This window comes from Anas acuta, chromosome Z (genome assembly GCF_963932015.1).
Source record: "Anas acuta chromosome Z, bAnaAcu1.1, whole genome shotgun sequence".
Lineage (NCBI taxonomy): Eukaryota > Metazoa > Chordata > Aves > Anseriformes > Anatidae > Anas > Anas acuta.
In genome coordinates this window covers 65,362,685-65,385,497 of record NC_089017.1, presented here as the reverse complement: position 1 = coordinate 65,385,497, position 22,813 = coordinate 65,362,685, and the positions used below count along the sequence as shown (strand labels likewise).

The 22,813-nt window shown below is 38.8% G+C and overlaps 1 protein-coding gene across 4 annotated transcripts in view; it reads right to left on the bottom strand.

Moving 5' to 3' along the window:
• Window positions 1-2,932: 2,932 nt before the first annotated feature.
• The window catches only part of LINGO2 (leucine rich repeat and Ig domain containing 2), a 565,290-nt gene continuing 545,409 nt past the window's right edge, over window positions 2,933-22,813 (bottom strand). For all 4 annotated transcript variants that reach the window (XM_068667144.1, XM_068667148.1, XM_068667146.1 and 1 more), the window contains one exon: window positions 2,933-16,967. In XM_068667144.1, the coding sequence (XP_068523245.1) occupies window positions 15,111-16,931 (1,821 nt within the window). In that variant the 5' untranslated portion in view covers window positions 16,932-16,967 and the 3' untranslated portion in view covers window positions 2,933-15,110. The remainder of the gene's footprint in view (window positions 16,968-22,813) is intronic.

Below are 22,813 nucleotides of genomic sequence, written 5' to 3'. Positions count from 1 at the left end.
CCAACTCGGTCTGGTTGTCTTCACAGGAGAGGTTTTTCAGCCCCCTGATAATCCTCGTGACCTTTCTCTAGGCCCTGTCTTACAGGTCCATGTCTCCCTGTACAGGAGGCCCCAGATCTGACTGCAGCACTCTAGGTGAGGTCTCAGGAGAGCAGAGTACATGGGAAGATGGGGAGAATCACCTGCCTCAACCTGCTGGCCTTGCTGCTCTTGAGGCAGCCCGGGCTATGTCTGGATCATATAGATCAGATAGTTTCTGACTTACGATTTCTTTCTTTTCTCTTTCCTGTTCTTGTGTTTGCTCTGCTACAGAGCAGTGTGCCTCTTATGATTCTTCCTCCTGCTTCCTCTTAGGAGCAGCTAGTTCTTCCCTTATTAAATGACCTGACTTCCACTTCCATTGATGACTGTTGTTGACTCTAAGGGCTAGTGTAGGTTCTCTCTCTGTTTTTTAGCCACAGTGTCTGTTGTTTTGTCATCAGATCCAGAGACCTTTTCTTCCCCTTGAGGGTGCTGAACAGGGCTCAGCAGGTGTGGGCCAGGCCCAAGCACATTGTGGTAATTTGTGTCTCTTTGGAATTGCCAGGGTATACTTTTTTTTTTTTTTTTCCAAAAATTTTGTCAGTACTTCAGGATTCTGCATGTGTTTAAGGGTGGAGTCCCAAAGTAGTGGAGATACCTACTGTTCTGTGTGCCTACCCAAATTCTCCCATGTGCCTTGTCATCTGTCCTGCCTTGTGGCATGTTCCTGAGTGGTATTCTTAGATAGTCATTTCACCTTAGGAAAAGCTGAAAACACATTTTGGAGACATAGCGGTAGGGTTACATTGATTAACCAAAGATGTTCAAAATACTCAGGAGCTATTGTAGCTAGCCTTCAGGAAGAGAAAGGAAAGGTACCATCCCTTATTTCCTCCACCAATTGGCTCTCAGGGGAGAAAAAGGAGAAGGTATAATTGTTAATAGTCTTTGAGAGATAGTTTCCAGAGTGCAAAGATGATAGCAATGAAGGTCCCAAATGCCAGATCAAGCTCTAGGCCAGTGCTTTACGGAGCGGCAAACTGAAAAAGACAAACACAACCTTTAAGATCTCAAATCCAACATGCAGCAGAAGAGGGAACATGACATGGATCACACAGAACAACACTGAAAGCAAATCAGTCAACATTATGACCAGCAACTGTTAAATATTATTTCTCTAACACATTCTGGTCAAATCTGCTGTTATTCCAATCCTTCAGGCCCAATGTTGGGTACCAAAAAGGTCTGTTTTCATGTAACTGATGGACAATTTAGGTCAGCTGCCCTAGTTGTGTCCCCTCCACAACTCTTGCTTACCCCAGCCTATAAGCATTAGGGTTGGAGGGGAGCTGGAGAAACAGCCCTGATACAGTGCCAGCACTGCTCAGCAGTAGCTAAAGCACTGGTGTGATACCACTGCTCTTCCACCTACAAGTGAAAAGTGCAGCACTGTATTGGATGCTGTGGGAAAAGTTAACTGCAACCAGCCAGACCCAGTACACCTGGTCAGTCACACTAACAGAGATTTATTCCAGAAAGGTTATCTGATGGTTGCCCAGGGAGGTGGTGACACCATTGTCCCTGGGGGTGTTGAAGGAAAGGTTGGATGTGGTGCTTAGGGACATGGTTTAGTGGGTGACATTGGTGGTAGGGTGATGGTTGGACCAGATGATCTTGGAGGTCTTTTCCAATCTTAATTATTCTATGATTTTGTGATTCTGATCGGGGACCCATGTGTAACTGTTGCAGTTATCAACAAATAGTTTTGTGACAGATGGTTGCGTGTGACTGCACATGTGTGCACCAGCTTTCAAGCACACACAAGGGCACTGTATTGGGCATAAATGGGAGAGCTTTGGTGGAGTGTGGTGCTTAAGTACTGGGTTCTGTGAGAAGAGGTCAAGGTCTCCACTGGTGCCAGAAACAGATGATTCTGGCCATTTCCGGGTATCTCCATCAGAACTACGCAGGGTGCCGGGGGAAGGTGTCACTTTGTCTCTCACTCTGTATCTGATTTAACTGGGAGGTTGAGCCTGTTTTGCTTGTGAAAATCATTCTTAAGTGATCTCCCTGTCATTATACTGACCATGAGATTTTCCACGTTAGTTTCTTATTCCAGGTCCTGTTGAGAGTGCAGCTGGTTGGGCATCTGCCACACAGCAGAGGTCAACTCACTGCAGGCACTTACTGAAGAGAAAAAAGAACTGTGGTCTGAAGAAAAAAAAAACAACAAAACAACAAAAACAAAAAACAATCGAGCAGACCAATGTTTTCATTTTCAAGGCACTGTGAAGAAGAGAAGAGTATTTCATTTGTTTTGTTTGGAAAAAGAATCAAAAGGGTTTTAACTGCTTCCTATGTACGTATATGTGTGCCAAGGGCCAGGGCATCAGAAGGACGTTTAGTGCTTCCTCATGCTTTCTCCTTCCATTGAGAGTAAGACTGGCAGACATCTGCCTCATCTATTTTGAGAATATTTTTTATCTAGCAAGTCAGCCCTTGCCTTCTTCCAAACGAGTCAAGCTGCATGCTGTACTTATTGGTCAAACACTTGTTGGGTAGCATAGGGAAAAGGCAGCATGGGAGAAGACAAGGCATGGCATGGCAAGAAGTAGCCTAGTTAGGGGCCGTTTGACTTAACATACGTGGGGAAAGCAACCTTTTTAGAATATTAATGAAAAACATTTTTTCTTTGTAATCAGTATACTCACTGGAATGCCTAACATATTTCCAAAACTGTCACAGGGGACCGAAAATGACAGCCTCAAATTGTTGCCTTAAAAAGCACAAGTGAAACAGCAATGGATTTTTGTATTTATTTATTTATTTATTTTAACTTTTCTTTTCAATTTTATTTTTAGGAAAGTTTTTATTTTATTTTATTTTATTTTATTTTATTTTATTTTATTTTATTTTATTTTATTTTATTTTATTTTATTTTATTTTATTTTATTTTATTTTATTTTATTTTTTGTGTGTGTGCCTCAACAGACAAATGTTTCTGATAAGACAATTGCAACATAGAAATCAATTACAACAATGTGCTTTCCAGCTTTTATTTTTTCATTTAAGTAACTGACAATTTGGAAGGACACAGACAATAGGGCTGTAGCAGTACAGTGTTACAATTAAAATCAATTGATATGAAAAACAATTACAATAGTTGTTGAAAATCCAGAAAAGTTTGATCTTTTGATCAGAACAGACTGCATTTTAAGAAAGTAGTTGTAATTAAATTATGTGGTTTGTAGCTTTCCTTTTTTGAACAAGGAGAGAGGAAAATCCTTATGTTAAGACAGGATCTGGAGGGAACACTCTATCATAGTGAGAAAATAATTTTCTCATCAACAAGCATATCTCATCCATTTTTCATACATTTCATTCTCATACTGTGAGTCCATTGGAGCAAAGTTTTTTGTTGTTGTTGTTTGTTTGTTGTTGTTGTTGTTTTTTCTATATGCCTTCTTTCCATTTGCACTGGTTGGAGTTTCTGCTTCAGTATGTTAAGACATAAAGGACAAGTTAATCTCTCACTGGTGCCTGTTTGCAGTTCTTGAGGATGACATGCTCATTCAGCAGGTAGTCCCTTCAGCTCTCATTGACTTGAATGCACACCTTCCAGTGTCTTCAGCTGTTGTTGGTCTTGAATGACAGAATGGACATATGGTGGTTAAGCTCATTCCCAAGGGCAAGTATGGTATTTTTGTTCCAGATAGGCCCATACTTCAAATACAGTTCCCAGTGACTGCTGAACGTGAAGCAGTAACTGGCCATTAACTATCAAATATGCTCCACTGACTTTCATAGCAAATTCTTCTGGCTTTAGTCCTGAAGCAGAAGCTGGGAATGGGGCAGCTGCAAGTGTTTGGATTATGTATAAGCAAACCAATCTTGAGTAAAAGATGAAGTTGAGGTTGGACATGATTCAGCATTGTGGCAAATAAAGCAAACAGAATGTTAGTTCAAATTCCCTGCAATAAACATTGGCAGTAGAAATTTGAAAAGTAGACACTTGTTACTTTGTCTGTTAGAGATCTGGGGAACCTATGGGAATGCTAGGTTTCTTTCAGTATGGTTTGATTAGAGAGTACAGAAACTATAGGACCTATTTTTGGCAGTCTTGTACAAGGACCAAATGGTAATGTTTTTGTACTGGTAGTCTGAGTGCTCAGTGCTGGGGTTGATACACTTGACAACCTGATGATGTGTGGTTTGCATTCATTTCAGCATCTCTCATCTATAATCAAAGGCAAAGAGATAAATCTTCATAGATTCGTTAGGAGATGAATCGTTTATTAAGCATTGCAAAAACACTAATTAAATGAGGCATTAAGAGGTCCTTTCATGCAATATACCATTGAATTGCAAAAAAGGCAAGAATCTAGTTGGTGTGCATCTTTCCTGACAGTTTTATTTCATATACTGCCACTCCTCTGCAGGAACATCTATTTTACAGCTGTTGGAAATGCCAACTATAGGGCAGATTGTTGCTGTGACCACAGTGCCATCATCTTCTGGAACACTTCGGGCAGCAATTGTTTCATTTCTTTAAAAAAAAAAAAATTCTTTGTCTAATAACAATGCCTATTATCACATACCAATCTATGTTAAAAATTATAATTCCTCATGTAGGGATGGCTGAACTGTAATTCCTCAGCTTTATAATCCTGAAGAGAAGTGGCAGAATATTCCTTTTGAAAGGTGAATATTGTTATTGTATTGTATTGTATTGTATTCCCCAGACCGCTAGAGGCCCAGGGGTTTTGACTGCAGATCAGAAATGCTGAGTTCTAGCCTTCTGCTCATGTTACTAGCCAACAGCTGTGACTTCTCCACATTAGGCAGTGCTGATCTGATTTCCTTTAGCAAAATGTGACAGCCTGCCGAACTCACTAAAGCCAAGACAATGAGATTCCATAAGGCCTATTGGAATGCAGTCTTTTGTGTAAGTCAGGGGGCTATATTGTGTCAGTAACCCCACTGCATGATATGCCTTTTCTCTGTACAAGAAGAGTGTTTTCTGCAGTGCAATAGTACTGACACACCTCACAGATGCACTGCAGGTTAGTAGCTTTTTAAGAGGAAATGTTATTTGGTTTCAGTGATAGCAATACTTTATATAATGGATGTAATCTATTAGTTTTTGTACATACAGCAAACAGTTCTCGTAGCAAAAGTAATAGATTAAATTTATTATCATTGTCTTCCTCTAATAAAATAAGTGTGCTCTCCATCACTTGTGCTTCTGAGTTATATAAATAGCAAAGTTATCGGAAAATAGCTCAGAAAAATATAACTTCCACTTTAGGGACTGATGAGGTAAATAAGATCTTCCAGCTGGTGATTATAGCTTAAACTAGCTGATTGTATCCCTAGGTATTAATTAATAAATCAGCTTCTGCAAACCCACATAATTCTACAGGTACTTAGGGAAGGTGCTAAATACCAACGTCATCTGATTTTTTACACTAGTTTTAATTTCTTTTTCTTTCTACAGTCCAATCCCGTATTTCACTAACTTATTACTGTATTACTTTTCCCTTTGAATACTAAAGTTGAAACATCCTTCCAAGAACAGAGAAAGAATAAGGCTTTCCCTGGGAATTTCCTCTCTCTAGAAAAGAAGGAACTTAGACCAAATTTCCCTGCCTGCTGCCGAGGCTGTGGGTAGTAAGGTCAGGACCTTTTCAATAACTCCATGTTTCTTAATGCACTAGTTCAGATTTAATTGTGCTTTTCCAGCATGAGTTACCAGCCTTCCAGCCTTTCTTCCCCCTTCCCCACCCTCTTCCCTCTCTCCCCAGTCCCTAGTCCAGAAAGTACAGGAGATGGATAAAGCCCTTTTTATAGCCAACCATCTACAGATTCATATGAGAAAGTTTTATGATGCAGAAAATTCACTGGAATTCACTTCCTCCATGTTTGAATAACTTCATCTTTGTGTATTGAGTTTATTAGTTGGTAGATAGTGTGATGCTCCCATTTCCCCCTGCCCTTTTCAAATACAAAAATTCTAGAGCTAGGCATTTTTTAAAATAAGCTTTGGATGCTCAGATTTATTTATTTAAAGGTTACCCTGGTATCCAACATAGGGCTACTAACTGTGATATCATTCTTTTATAGTAGAACTGTAAAAGTTTAAATATTCTGTGAAATTTATGAAAACAAGTGTGCCCTAGAGAATTTTGGATGCTTTTGAAAACCTGAAGTTATGTTTGTGTGTTATGAATTAATTATAGATACTACTTTTTTTTTTTTTTTTTTTTTTTTTTTTTTCTGAAATTAAAGATATTACAGGACAGCACAAATCTTTCTGTTCAGACCCCAGCTTGAATGGGGATGATTTCAATGAATTTGTCAGCGATTGCCTGATGTGACAGGGTTTTTCTTTACCAGGTTATCCTGGAAAAGACTCATGGTTTCTTTTACTGTAAGAACTGGAAACTGTGTATTAAACCCTGTGTTATAGGAACAAGTTCCCCCTCTTGAGATAGTATCAGGTAGTCCAAAAGAGTAACCTGAATGGCATAAAGGAAGTATAAAGCTTAGTGTAGAAGAACCCTTCCAGGAACCATTGCCTGTCCTTCGCAAACTCGGTGTTCTCAATGCAGTAGTAGTGTGATGGTTCTTTTTCATGTCATATTGAAGGCTCTACTGCAGCACACTGCAGACTGTAAATCAGGTGATCAGACTGAAGGAAAATAACATGAAATCATTCAGATCCTTAACATGATCTAAGTTTCTCCCACAAAAATTTGACATTTGACATTTGATAGTCTACTGTGGAGGAGGGTGCAGTGATGCAAGTCAGCCAAAACCTTTCGAGGGTGTCAAATGCAAAAGGATACAACAGATTGCAAGAGGTTTGGGAGAGCTCACATTCAGTTTCTGTCTGTCTCTGCTCCCAGCAATCCATCCAGATTTCAGCCTGCATGTTCCTTTTCTGAGGTAGCAAAACCAACTGTTTCCCCCTCCTAGTGAACAAGACCCTGGTTTAGAGGATAATGGGTTCAGGATTGATAAATCTTATTTCAGATTATCCCAGAAAACATAAGCAAAATCCTCTGTTGGTGAAAGCAGCTAGCTGAGAATGAGAGTAGCATCAGTAGCACAGGCCAGTTATGGCCTGTGTCCTTCAAAGGTGATCTCTGCCATTGATTTGATGGGTCATGGCAGGCCTCAGGCTGGGAATAGCTTTCAAACTCAGCTTCTATCTTTCACCACTTAATTTCTGTGGTGCGGTTATAGAGAAGTTTGAATCCTGTACTGGTGTTTTCCTTAGAAAACATGTTTTAGAAGTAGACTTTCAGTATTGGTTACCTTCATTAAAAAAAAAAAAAAAAATAGTGATAGACACTTGGTGAAATCTATCTCCAGGGTATTGGGATATGGCAGGCGTTTTCCTTCTGACATTAGGCTGACCAGTATCCCCACCAATTATCTGCATATGCTGTGCAAGGGAGGGTGAAGGAACAGACTGTCTGATATTTTGCCTGGAGAATAAATCCCAGAGCATTCTGAATATGACCTAGGATTTTCTCTGTTTCTGAGAGCTCAATGCCATGATGGAGGAGTGTAAGTCAGCACATGAGAAATGCCTAGAGTATTCTCTTCCTGACTGTAATGGCTTATATTTTCAGTTCAGGAATGATTGGTTTGAGTGTATTACCTGTCATGAAGACTTGACACCAAGGATGTTGGGACTGGTGCTGAGAAAACTGCATTTTTCTCAGCTTAGTTTCATCCCTACCCCTTGAAAAAAAAAAACAAAAAAAAACAAACAAACAAAAAAAAACAAAACAAAACAAAACAAAAAAAAAAAAAACAAAAAAACAAAAAAAACGACCAGCTACATTAAGGGAAGCAGTGTAAATTTTCTTCACTTCTCCCAGTAAATGCTGCCACTCCATGGAATTATTTATTTGTGTTTCATTTTGGATAAGTATGATACACATCATGACATAAGCCCTAAAGTAAATTTTAAAATGACATTCAGGACAACCATCTTGACAAACAACTTTTTTTTTTTTTTTTTTTTTTTTCTTTTTTTCATTAATATTACCATATTTTGCTCAAACATGAAGCGGACTTAATGGACAAACCCGACTTGCCGTGTGCTTCATGAATCATAACAGCAGCGCTAGTTCATTTCCCATCCATAATCATGATCATATATATTAAAATAAATTACAACACATTTTTTTTCTGGTTAACCTTGTCACTTTTTAAAAACAATATACATTTAATACTTGAAGTAAGAAAAAGAACAAAACAAATATAACTTTTTTTTTTCCACACACAAACATATACATATGAACTACATGTGCTTGCAAATAGATTCAGTAACTGTGATGATACTCTAATAGTTATGAACTATGGCATTCCCTCCCCGAAGAATGAGACTTGCTATCATATGTACTTGCCCATAAGCCATCTTCCTACTATAAGGCTGTAAGCTCACCAGATCAGTGTTGTCATTTACTACCTATTTATACAGTGCCCAGTGTTATGAAGACAAAGTGTCATTTGTTTTTAGGGATCAAACTGGCATAAATGAGTTATTTCAGAAGCAATAACATTTTGTTTTCTGGAAAATCAAAATTATTAACATGTGTACAAGTTGACAGCCATCTTCACAGCTGCCTTGAAATTTCAACTCGTTATTCTTGGATTGTATATGAGGAGATAGCGTGTTGACTTGCAAATACCACACATAGAAGTCAGCAGACTTTCTTTTTCTTTTGCTTGTTTTCTTTTCTTCCCAGAATCTGTATTTTTAAATTCTCCAGCTCAGTTAACAGTGACAAATAGCAATCCAGCAATCCAGCACAGAAGGTATGCCACAAGGTGAGAAATAATTAAAACTTCTGCTTATTTTCCACTATAGTCCCTTAGTAGAAAACAAACAAACAAACAAACAAAAAACTATATTCCTATATCAAATTTCTTGTATAACCAAGGAGTAACAGAAAGAGTGTCAAGGGTATTTCTCCTGATTTATACTGACTCATTACAGTAGAAAATCTGTTTTTAGTCTTTTGTTCCAACACTTCTGCTTCATGACAATTTTGGTGCCAGTTTGAATAAATAAGAATAATCAAGTTATGAGGTAAAAGTCTGCTCTCTTGTATTCTTATATGAGCTGTTTGAATATGAATGATAAAGTATCCTTAACTTTAAGTTAAAATAACAATTTGCTTGCCTATGCCAGCTCTTTTCTCATTCTGCTGAGGCTATATGTAAAGAATTCTATTTTCAGCTGGCCTTATATCCAACCACCTGCTTCTAGTGAAAAAAAAGAAAGAAGAAGAAGAAAAAAAAAAAAAGACTAAGAATCATTCAACCTGCAGATTGCTTTTGGCTTGTAGCTATCTCAGTAGCAATAAGAATAACTTCACAGACGCTTGTTTCTTTCGATAGCAGGAGGAGGCTTACTTGTGCTTCTTCCTTTTTTTTTTTTTTATTTTTTTTATTGTTTTTGGTTTGAAGAGGGTTTAAGATTGTATTTTGAGATCTAGATTCCAAAAACCATGGGAGCATACAGTGAAACTAAACTGAATCCAAAGATCTTCATTTGGAATTACTGTCATTTGCAACTGAGAAGGAAGAAGGGCAGAGCTAGAAAACAAAGAAAGGTAACGTATCACTGAACCAACTAGCTGTGATTTTCCTAAGCTGCCAATGAAAATAGAGTTTATAATTCTCATTACAGGTGATAGGAATAGGGTATCCAAACTGCTCAGCTAACTTGAAAAATCTCCTTCATTATTCAGTGATTCAACACCAATCAGGCCTTTGTCTCTTCCAAAGATGTTCCTTTAACTCCAGGGACAATTAATGTTTAAATTACTGTATGAAACAGTTTTTTTGTTCTTCTTTAATTCTCTCCTATATCTTTTCGGCGCAAAGGGAAGACACTTGGGACACTGATACCAGGTCAGAAAGCATGTATCCAGTGCTAGTCTGTACACTGCCTTATGGAAAACCTACAGATCAGCTGCAGTGGACTGCGACTTCGACGATACTGAGACTATGCTGGTTCTTGGATTTGAGAAGACCAGAGCTAGAGCTGAGGGAGGAGGGACAGCTTGTCGATGCATTCTTCTCCCTGCAACTCCATATCAAGCTGCATTGTGAACTGAGAGGATGGGAATGGAGAGAACACAGTCATCATGTTAGTCCCAGGTAAACTGGGATCGCTTAGCGGAAAAAGATGATTACCCAACCATGCCAGAATAAGCCTCCCCTTCCTCGCTTCTTGCTGTGTGTTTTAAAGGTGGGGAAGGAGATGGAACTGACAGTCACCTATTTACACAAATGTTTCCCTTTCTGAAGAAAAATGAATAAGGATTGGCCCTTTCAATACTGACTAATGGACCCCTTTTTCACAGGATGGTGCAAAAATGTGACAAAAATGTGACACAAATGACTGACTGCAGTTTCTTAGCTCGCTTTGCTAGAAGCTACTGCTGCTGCCGGGCAGCCAGAATCTCATTGTTCTACTAGATTTTCAACCAATCTTTCATCTTTCTAAGGGTTAAATGTGGGCTTCTGGCATTCCTGCATCTTGAAGTTTTTATTTATTTATTTATTTATTTATTTATTTATTTATTATTTTTATGGAAAAGACCAATGTCTAACAATGTCTAAAGCAGATGTTTAGGCATGGTGTAGAAAAGCGTATTTCTACATGTCTTTGATGTACTTTATTTGCAACATGGCCTACATTCCAAATTTCCTCTATACCACTTTCTTCTTCAATCACAAGAGTTAGATATGACTTTGCATTAAATATTAATGCTGACTTCTTACTGTGTCTCATATACCTCAACTACATTTATGATGCTGAGTCCACAATTTGGCTTTCTAAATTTCCTTCATGATATCATTATTACCATCATAGGTGATGTAATACCATGCTGCAAGAAATAAGGAAAAAAAAAACAACACATACCATTCATGTAAATAAAAGAAACATTGAATGGCAGTATGAATGACATCAACTTTGGAATTGTCTTAAAGAGTGTTTAATTAAATAAATGCCTATTGACATCAGGTCACATCAACAGTTCTCCAGGGTCTCAGTGTCTCCTGTCTGATTTCTGTCGCGTGTGGAGCTGTTGACCCTGTTGACACTGGCAGTGTGTATGAATGGTGAAGGAGTGGGGAGCAGAATGCAAAAGCAGCCTCCCCAGTCTGAATCTAATGGAGGTGATATCACAAGCTAAGCCTTTCTGAAAAGAATATTCCCAAGTTAACAAAAAAGAAGAAGGAAAAAAGAAAAAAGAGAGAAGCAGCCCCAAATCTAGACATATGGCTGAGATGGGGTGCTGGTTATTCATCATCACCCTTTTATCATTGCAAACTCTTTTTTTGAGACACTGCTTGCAGTGTCCTCTTTAACTCACTCTTGGGAAGGGTAAGGATCCATTCATTATAAACAAGGAAGAGAACGAAGCATTGGTCTGTGTAAGTGGAGTTCAAAATATATTAGTGAGAACTTTATTATGGTAGCACAGAACTTACAAGAACTGTTGAAAAAGATAATGGTGTACCTGCTTTCTCATGTGGCTCTGCTGGTTTCATCCTTCTCTGTTTTCTCCCTTTCTGCAGAACTACTGCTGCTCTGCAGAGGCTTGTTGTGCTGACCAGAAGGAAAGGCCTGGTTTGGCCTTGTGCCAGCATGAAGGAGCAGCCAGTGTACAAGTCAAAAGAGGAGAAAACCACTTCGTTCTCTAATGCAATGGCAGATACGCACTGTCCACCTGCATTTGAGTAAATGACAGGGGAGCTGTGTGTGGCAGATGTCTCATCTTTCTTTTCCTCTAATATGCTTCAACTCACTTGCAGTAAACTGCAGTTTCCTTGATCTCTAGAACTGACGGAGAAGTGATTTGGAACACATTAGAGGCAGAGTAGGCATGCAGTCAGCTACAATACCTTTATTCTTAAAAAGACAACCAGCCAACAAAGAACTGCCCAAATGGTGGTTGTCTAGGTCTGACCCTGGCACTGCACTCCTATTTACCCTGCAGTGAGTGCGTGTCCCAGGAATACACATCTGGGGAGCAAGACTGTGGGGAGCAAGATAAAAGCCTGCCTCTGAGTCTTGCTCTCCTTATTTCTGTTAAGAGATGCCATATGCCTTGCCAAGTCCATGGTGAAATAAGTAGGCTGCAAAAAGTAGAACATAGCTAAAGGCAGGGATTAAACACTGATTGTTAAAAACTGAGTATTGACTGAACTCAGGGCAATACACACAATGCTGACAGCTCCATAAGGTGGTGCTCTGCAAAAGCAAGCAGTAATTTTCATCACCAGGACATATTTTACTTAGGTAACTAAGCACATTACTGCTCAGAAATCCTTGCAGTACACTAACAATGCAATCACTTTTTAGAACCATTCTAAGTAAAGAGGGGAATTCAGCCATTCATAATTAACCCTAAAAGCACATTTTTCCTAGATTTTTTTAAGATTTTTTTTTTTTTTTTGACATTTAATATGAAGCAATCCGCTGCAACTGTCTAGAATTGAGGAGAATTTTTGCTTTTAACATTGATTTTAACATTTAACATGAAATGACTGCAGGGATAATAGATTACTAATTGAAAAATAACAATTACAAGGGAAAGGCACATGCAAATGTCTTTAATGGGCAGTTCAGAAACACTTTGTTTTATCCCCATTTGTTTCTTTAACTGCCCACATTAAGGTACAGTAGAGTTTTGGGCTTCAGTGCGGTGGTTATTTTATCAGCAAAAACAATTTCCCTGGTGTTATTGTTTAGTCAGGGGTTATTCAATCCTGTTAACATTTCACAAACTTTCATAGAACAAAGAGGATTAATCTCAAGCATCTCCATAAGTCTCCAGCATCTCCATAAGTCTCCAGCTGTCTAGTTCAGAACACACACACAAAAAAAGAAATCAACAAAATAAGCTCAACTTAAAACCAGCTAAAGTGAAGAAAATTCTAACAACCCTCACATCCTTCTCTATTGGGTGACCTGAAATGGAGCAACCAATGCAACCAAAGATCAGCCACTAAGAACAGAGATTCTCAAAACTGCCTTGGCCCTGGGTCCTACAGCTATATTAGGGATATACCTGGGGAGCACAGCTGGATTGTATGACTTCTGGCACATTTCCCTTGATAGCGGTGTAAGATTTTTAACCTGCTTAGAAAATCTCTGCCAAAGAATGTGGGTAGAAGTTTTTAGAAGCACCAGCATCCCATTACAGGCCAGCCTGACTTTGGTTTCAGAGTGCTGAAATTTAATTTTAAGATTGGACACAGGCTCTTAAATCACATTAAGCTGAATGTTCTGTCTTACAACAGTTTCATATCCTTTTTGGCTAAACATGTACATAGTCATTATTATCCTTACTCCAGTTAATTCCAATTGTTTATAAATCATATTTGATATCAACCACTTAGCAACAAACCTATGGCTCATAATTGCTAGAAAATTGAGGGGTTGATGAACAACTCCGTATCTTCCCATTGCTGAGAGCTTCAAATTAAGAACAGTGGAATCAACAATAAAGAATAAAGTTTCAGTTCTGAGCCTTTTGAGGATTTGTTTAGAGGCATAAAACAAATAAAAAAAATACTTGTACTGAACTAACACTCCACTTTCATCTTCTCCCCATTAAAAAATCTTTCTAAAACCTGGAAAAACTTGCACCTCTTGTTCGAATATACTGCCCCTGAAAGAAACGTAACCACATAGTTATTAAAATGGCATCAAGAATAGCTAAGTAATCTGTTCTTGGAAATTAGCTTTGCGTTTATGTTATCTACAAATATACAAGATGAGAATGACAGTGGCTAGAGGTTCATTATATCTGGCAGTATGTTAGCCTTTTTGAGGCTATCATGTTTTAATCATTATTTTAGTATTATAATCCCCATATTATGCATGGACAACCCTAGTTTACTGGCATTGGAGAAGAGTTCATTCCTAGCAGCAAAGCTTTTGTATGTTTTAATTTACTCCTGCAAACAGTAAGATCATATTTCTCAACGAGAATGAAGAATACATTACTTTCTTTCTTTTTGCCCCATACACATTAACGTTTTAACAGTAGCTTAGAAATTAAAAACAAGGCTAACAAAAACAGCTCCATCTCATCAAGGTAGAACTCAGCTCTTCTATGCCAGCAATATCTAGTGGGTTGCCTTCCCTGGGTGCAATCCAGGGCTACATTACAGTAAACTGGTCCAGTGTGATATCACAGATATAAAAAATATTCCACTCTGTATCAAAACTAGGCACATGCCTTATATTTATATGAAGAGAAGATCAACAGAGCTGAGTATTTTTGCTCTCAACTATTCATCTCTGGCCTTCTAAATGAGGAGAAAAATATTTTATGGTTTTTCTAATTGGTAACTACAAGAGTCTAATTTGGGTTAGATGGTTGTTAAAAGGAGGGTGAGGAGGGTGACATCACACTTGGGTCAGTATTGGTGGATATCTAAAAGCACAACCTCTCATTTGTATTGCTTTAAAATGTACACAGTAGAGATGTATATTAAAAACAAAACAAAACAAAACAAAACACAAACAAAAAAAACAGACACACAAAAAAAACACTATCAATTTTTGTGGCGTTGAACCAACTAGAAGGTATGATGCAAGGCTCTTTACCAAATGAGATCTATAGATACAAATTTCACTGTAGAGTATGCTTTAGACAAATGTGTCTTTTTCTTTAAGTATGTAAATCCTACACTGTAGGCTTTTTTTTTTTTTTTCCTTTTTCTTTTTCTTTTTGTAGTGGTAGAAAATGTTGAACAATTGTCCATGAGCATGAGCCAACGGTTCATTGCTGATATCCCCAGAATGCCAATATTTGCAATGCAAACAGTTAGTACAATTTACCAGTTCTATGAAAGGCCCTGACATATCTGCCTCAAGGTCTGGAGGCTCTGCTATACAACCACAAATAGTCTTTCCATTTCCACGTAACCTTTTGATACAGTGACAGCTGCATTAAGCTGCTTCTGCCCAGCAATTCCACATGCCAGGCTGGTTTAATTGGTTATAATGCCACAGAAAAAGCACTGCTAGCAGAACACCGTCAAATCATTTTCATGTTGAACCTTCGTGGTCCAGCAACCTCCCCTTCAACTACAGCACCATTGTTTTTGCGAGGGACATATTCAAGGTCAATGCTGGTTTTGTGTTTGCCTTTCCCTCTGCTCCACACAAAAAGAAGTAGGAAACAAAATAAAACCACTCCGAGGAATGTGAAGCAGCCCATAGCTGTGGACACCAATATTGTCTTAAGGTCCAGAGAGAAAGTGTTCGCATTAGTTCCATTGGAACTGGTGTCGTTGGAGTCTGTCATATACATAGGGGTCCTGTTGGCATAAAGGAAACGGTCTGAAGTAAACCCCTTCACTGTAAGGGAGGCCGAATAGGTATCATTCCCAGCTGCATTACTTGCAATACAAACATATATTCCAGTGTCCTGGTCTTGAGCAAATCGAATTTCCAGTGTGCCGTCTCCCAGAACAGTGGCTCTTCCATTTGATTTAGTTGTGATCAGCCTCCGACGTGGGGTAACCCATGATATGGTGGGTTGCGGATCCCCATCAGCATTGCACATCAGCTGCACCGTCTGCCCCTCCTCCACTACCAGGTACTGCAGCTTCTTGTCTTGTATCTTGGGCTTCTTACAGGTGAAGTAAAAGGAGAGAGCTGTGCTGTGAAAGTCCTTGAATGACCTTTCCTTGACACTGTCTGGGCCAGCACACATCGGTGTTTGGCCTCCAAACTGCAAAGTGGGTTGCCTCTGTAAAATCCAAAGGAGACGGCAATCACAGGCCAGAGGATTGTTGTTAATGCAGAGGATCTCAAGGGCTTTGGGGGAATGAAATACATTCTCTTCTAGGGTTTCTAGCAGGTTTTGGGACACATTAAGCACACGTAAGAATCGAAGCCCTTGGAAAGCATGTGGTTCAATGGTACGTAACTGGGCCCCCACCATGTGGAGCTCCTGCAGGCGTACCAAATCGGAGAGCATGCCTGCTTCAATGGTGCTGATAGGGTTGTAGGAGAGGTTTAGATGTGTCAGGTAAACCAGATGTTTAAAAGCAGAGTAAGGTACTGCAGACAGGTTGGTGTTGGTGATGGAGAGAGAAGTAAGGTTGAGACCATATAGGCTGTTGGCAGGCAGCATGTCCAGGAGGGGCCAGGAGTCTATCTCCAGGTCTTTCAGGCGAAACAATCTTTTGAAGGCATATGCAGGCAAAGCATTGATGTTGAGCTGTTTCAGATGCAGACTGATGAGGTTGTGAAGGTGGGAAAGAGCTTCTGTTGGTACAGCTGTGAGGTTGCATCTCTCCAGGGTGAGCTGCTCCAGGCTAAGCAGTCCACTGAAAGCCCTGTGTGATATATAGACCAAATCATTGTCCCCAACCTCCAGGGACTTTAGGTTATGTAGATCTTGGAACATGTAGTCCAGCAAAATGACAATCTTGTTTTCACTTATATCAAGTTTCGTTAAGTTTGACAACCCAGTGAACACCCCAAGGGGAACCAGCTTCAGACGGTTTCCTTTCAGCCTCAGGGAGCGCAAATTGAAGAGATTGTTGAAGGCTCCAGGCTCCACATTGGCAACTATATTGTCACTGAGGTCAATCTCCTCCAGCAAGGGGTATGACGTGAACTCCTCAGGGTTGACGCTCTTCAGTCGGTTCTTGCTGAGGTCCAAGATTTTGGTCTCAATGGGAATGCCCTCTGGAATGGCCATCAGGCGCCTCCGGTGACAGCTGACGGACTTGTTCTGGGCCGAGCATTCACAGCGGGCTGGGCAGCCTATGGTGGGGCCCATGAAGACTAGCAGCACAGCCAGACCTAGGAACGGCTGCCAGCAAGATACAGGTGAGTGAAGCATGACTCCACCGGTTTGGTCTAACCCTCTGTCACGGGCCTGTAGGGGTGAGGATGGGAAAGGGAACGTGTTAAGTCTGCAGCAAAAGGAGAACTCTGACAAATTTTAAGTGCCATTTCAAAGCAGGCACATGTGTTTTCATTTGAAATAAAATAAGAAAGCCTATTGTGAACAGCAACAGCAACAAAAAGCAAATTTTCCTTCACTAACATTGGGCTTGTCAAAGGACCTGTTTATCTAACATTTTCCAACCAGACATCAGAGGAGACAAAACAGCTTTTCCCACTGAAAACAGTAAAAGATGTTAGTTCTTTTTCTTTTTTTTTCTTCTCACTCTCAGTGGGTCTCCACAAGCCTGCTATAACTAATGCAGAGATAAACACCGTGCACTCTGTAAATAGGGCTAATCACACTACTGATGTGTTTACAGCACCAGGCCTCCATGAGGTGATATCAATCTAGGCTTTTGCCTTTCCTGTTCACATCAGTGTTTTAAGGCAAACCTTAATGATGTATTATCTTCAAGAAAAAGAGCTCCTTGACAATGAAAAGATTCCTTTTAACATTTATTGCATGCAGTTATAAATAGATGGATCTTGTTCACATATACACATACACAATGGCTCAGATGAGAAAGAACCACTGCACCTCTGATTAGAATTTGTATTAAGAACAAATTGATTCTTTGCTTTTACAACACAGAGAAATTTTACATGATTTTTAGAACCAAACACCTGAAAAGGATTTATAGAATATGTACTATAGAATACGTCTATGTACTTCCAAGACATGTAAATTAGCTTTGGAAAGAAAAACAAGGTGAGATGAGCTGGTAGTGTTTAAGCAGCACATTGTCCTAAGAAGCACAACAGGTTGTTTGGAAGTCACACTTCCAAAGTAAGAGATTTTTTTTTTTTATTCTGCCTTCAGGTTAAAACTGAGGATAGTACAAGACAAAATGGCCCCTATTAAATTAACTAGCCTTCATGAAATGCTATACTTTACAGGTTTAGTAACCAAAGGTAAGAGACTTTTTAAGGATAGCTACTAAAAAAAAAGACACTCAATAGCCTATTTCAAAAGAAGAAGAAGAAAAAAAAAACAACACCAACACAGTGTAGGTACTCAAAGGAAGGCTTGTATGATACACTTGCAGGATAAGGTGTACTGCAAGCAAGGAAATGCCTCAGCCTTGTTGCCCACTCAACTTGATATGGCCAATTTTATGGCCATTTTTGTCAGTATGTCTAGCTGGACTTACGCATACTGACAAAATTAACCAATTCATTGCCTGACCTGTGGCTTTGAGCCTTGACAATCTGACTAGTGCTTAAGATGTTTTCAACTTAAATTTCAGTCAAGTTTTGCTCAGCTGTGTGCAATCATGTAGATTATATCCTAGAAGAAATGCTCCCCATACACAGAGATCGATTCGTAGATTTCAGCATAGTAGAAGTAAATTTATGATCCGACCAGACAGTTATGTTAGCAAATAAGGTGTTTGAAACATGTACAAATAATATTAAATGTACCTCAGAAAGTGGAAGAAGAAACAGCCACCACTAACTGTGCTGCAACAATACTATACTCCCCTGGCAAAGACCTTAGGGTGTGGTAACTCATCAAGTAATCCTCTCCGGATCATGGAGGGTTGTCCTTCTCAGATCGTGGACAATCCTTCTCAGATCGTGGACAATCATACAAATGTAAGTTATGTTTGACTAACCGCAAATAAATGATGCACATAAGACTCCTTTCTTAACTCTGTGGAAGAATCTTCCTCTTGACTGACATGGCTTCTTTCCACTCTGACGTTTTTTTATGCAGAGAGGCAAATTGCATGCTGGTTTTGCGGTGTAGTCTGGAGACCTGGATGAAGACTATTCTATATTATACTACTAATAAAAGCACATTTCAGCTTTGTCCTAGAAGGACAAACTGCTGAGATTCATTTAGTTACCCCCTTACGTTGTACTCTTGCAAGTAACTATTGCTAGTTACGTCCAGCTGTGATAAAGCTTTTCAGAGATAAACTTCACTTCATTAGGCACAAAGTTAAAACTGGAAATCTATAGGGGTCTGTGAGTTAGGTGTTTGCAATGAATTCAGATCAAAGAGGCTTTTGGGTGCTCTGATCACTACCTTCAGAGCTCAGTCTGTGAGGTTAGCACTTTCATACCAATACTTCTGCAAGCAGGGAATTCATTTCCTATCTTATTCCCCTAATACATGAAGCACAAAGTAAACAGGTTCAGTGGAATACAAGCACCCCTGGAGTGTTCATTCTAGATGGCAAAAATATGAAATGCTCTTGCAGCTATCCAAGCCACCAGGTAACTAAAACTTCTGAGGAGTGTGAAGTAGGTAGATGGTATAAAAGATGATAAAATAATTTTTTGACTGTTGCTGAAATAAAGAAAGGTAGTGTTAATAAAGTATGTCAAAACATTAATAGTTATCCTCTGCAAGAACGTATGCACACAGATAGGGATGGATACGCATTTAGCTGTAATGGTGTATGCATGTGTGTGCATGCATTTGCAGGAAAGGAAGATTCAGAACTGAGATTTACGCTGGAGTAAATTACACATAAATAAGAAAAAACATTAAGTTATACTTAGTTACAAGACAGGAGAACAAAGATAATTTGTATCAACAAATAGAGGTTAGAAGAAAACGTAAATTAAATGGATTATTTCAATTTTCATTGACACAGATGATACTACCACACTTCCTGCTAATCATATCTGTGACTACATACTGAACTTTGAACTGCTTTTTGCAGTAATTACTTTTGCTTCATTATAGAAAATATATAACCTTAGCTCAGATGCTTATACAGATAACAAACAAAAGGTAAAAAGGTCTAGCACAGGAAGTATGGGCAACTTCAAAATTTCTGACTATTTGAAAAACAAGGTGAATGCTGGGAGAAACTTACAGTGAACTGTGTATGATCCAGTCTGAATTTAATGAATGTGAAGTGTTACTTTCAGGACATGTCTGTTAATATCAGTAACAGAACCTCTCTTGGGCCATCAGTGTGAGTACATCTTGAAAGCATACATCTTCATCCCTAGTGTATATTTTTGTGTCAGTATGATCACCATTGCTTACTATTATACATCCATTAAACAGCAATGCTGCTGTTTAAAAATCTAAACAGAATGGGGCCATTAAATAGTCCTTTTCACTGCAAGATGATTTTTTTTTTATTTTTTTATTTTTTTTTAGCTCACAGTACTTTTAATGATAACCCACATTACTTCAGACTTGTGGGATGCTAATTAATTGCCAGCTTTACTGACACAGTACTGAAATATGTGTCATTGATCAATATGGCATTTTTCATTCCTGCTTAAACAACCTGCACATACATACTTTATCCTTTGCCAGTCTAGGCTCTAAAGACCTGCAGGTTTACTTCACTATCCTTTGCATCTTTCATAAAACTTTCATTCATTGTGCTGCATACAAGAAAGTAAAGTACATATATACTGATACACATACATATCTACAAGTAAGCTAAAATAATTATATTTTTGCCCTGTAATTACACTGTGCCTTGCACTATGGAGTACTTGTCTAAGATAATAACCTGTTAGCACAAAATACTAATAAAATAATAAAAAATTAGGAACCAGCAGGATTTATATGCTTGAATGCAAATGTTAACTTTTAATTAATTAAAGTTAGAAATTAGGATAAATTTCTTCTCAGAAAAAGCAGTCAGGCATTGGAACGGGTTGCCCAGGGAGTTGGTGGCATCACCATCCCTGAGGGTGTTCAAGGAAAGGTTGGATGTGTTGCTTAGGGACATGGTTTAGTGGGTGACGTTGGTAGTAGGGCAGGATAATCTTGGAGGTCTTTTCCAACCTTAATGATTATATGATTCCCTGAAAGTTAAAAAAATAACTCTGCCCTTTTTTGCCTTTCTCTGCTTCTGTTTCTTAAGTCCTATGTCAAGAGTCAAGTTATTGTTGGCTGGTACTCTTTTTCAACACAAGACCTCAATCAAAGTTTAGCTATGCAATTCACAAAGCTCATAGAAGTTATTAGTTAATAGCTCTGTGTGAGCTCACCCCAAATTGCAATCCCTACTGCTTTGAAATGCAAATCATTTTGCACAGAATTCTTCAGCTTTGAACCTACTCATAAATGCTATATAAAAATGTGTCTGTATCAGTACCCCATAGCTTTTGAATTGAAGTATACCGAAATATAAATACAAAGCAAACTGTTGATCCTTCAGATTGCTGTACAAATCTGAACAACAAAGACAGGAATGTGACAAGCCATGAAAACGTGCTATATTTTGTATTATTTCTGCCTCTCCCTCAGCCTCATTTTCAAGCTTTTAGAGCTACAAGCTTCAGTGCATCTGACCAGGCTCTATTCCTTATCCCATCTGATACTATGGTACTGTGGATGACCAGGCTTTAGGTAAAAGATGTGAGATCCAGATTCGTTTCTGTCATTGGTCTCATATCTCATGCTTTCACTTGGTAGTTTTGATATCCCTTTTTCCCTCCCAATCTCTCAGTCTTTCTGACAGTTAAAAAATCCACTGGACCATATCAAAGTTGATAATTCTGCCTGACGTTACGGTCATTTTGTACTTTCTTTTTTATGGTTCTCTTTTTGAAAATGTAACTGTATTAAACAAACTTTCTAAGATGAAGTTTTGCATAGCAGGTGTCTGACTTGTACTCACACACCTAAGCTCTTAACAGCTAATCCAGAGAACCAAGCAAAGTCCCTATTTTAAAGAATTTTAAATCATGTTCTGCCCATTGCTAAAGTCATAAGGCATCAATACAGATTTTTTATGAGCCTTTGTTCAGAGACAGTAAATTGTTCTTCTTGTATAAGATTGTTTATTTCCTATCTTGTTGCTGAATTTTAGCATTCCTGTGTTTCAGAGCATGTAACAGATCCTGAGGAGTATGAAAGGTCTTGTCTTTGCCATTCATGTCACCATCTGCCATGCTTCAGCAAGCAATAAGCCAACAAAACCTTTGCTCAAACCTTTGCAACAAGATACCTTTGCTTGTGTGTGTTCAGTAGACACACAATGAATGTGAGCACCTAAAGCTGCTGCTGAAGATTTTAGCTATGTCCTGCAAACTTTCACCCATTTCAGTGTGTTTTTTTTTTTTTTTTTTTTCCTCACAACCTTAACTTGTAGCAGCCATCATAAATGATTATTTCATAAGACCAGCTGATCTAGCTTTCCTGTTCTCTCCTGTGATGCTGGACAAGAGCTTTCCAGGTAAGTGTGGAGAGAAAGGGGGATGAATCCTTGCTGCTGGACTGCAGCAAGGAGGCGATGGTAGGAAGTTGTACTGAGGACAAGTGAGAAAAGGCTGGGAGGATGGCAGAAATGAACCAAGATGGTTCAAGGGACAGTGGAAGAAAGCCATTAAAATGCTAGGCATGTTCTTATAGAAAGAGACAATGCTACAGGGAGGACTTAAATCCTGACTGTGGCATTACCTGCAATTTTGACATTACTCTCACAGGGTCTTCCAATGTAAGACTGAATGTGTAGCAAAGGGTTTGCCTCACCAAGTCTTGTGCCAGGAAAACACCTAAGCTTTGTGTTTGGATCTCAAGCTCTATTACAGGCTATGTCAAGCCTTCTTATATGCTCTTCAAAGGACTTTTTTTCTTTACAATAGAGCATTTCAGAAACAATGCAAGTACGGTATATAATTTTCCTTGCCTCTTCAATCAAACCTTTCTTACTTCTGCAGAGATTCTGCTCTCCGTCCCTTCATTGAACATATCCGCTTTTAAATAAAATGCAAGCATGAAGTAGCTGTTATTTGCATTCCAATAATAGATTGGAAAGAACTGTGAACAACAAGAAAACAAAACCAAAG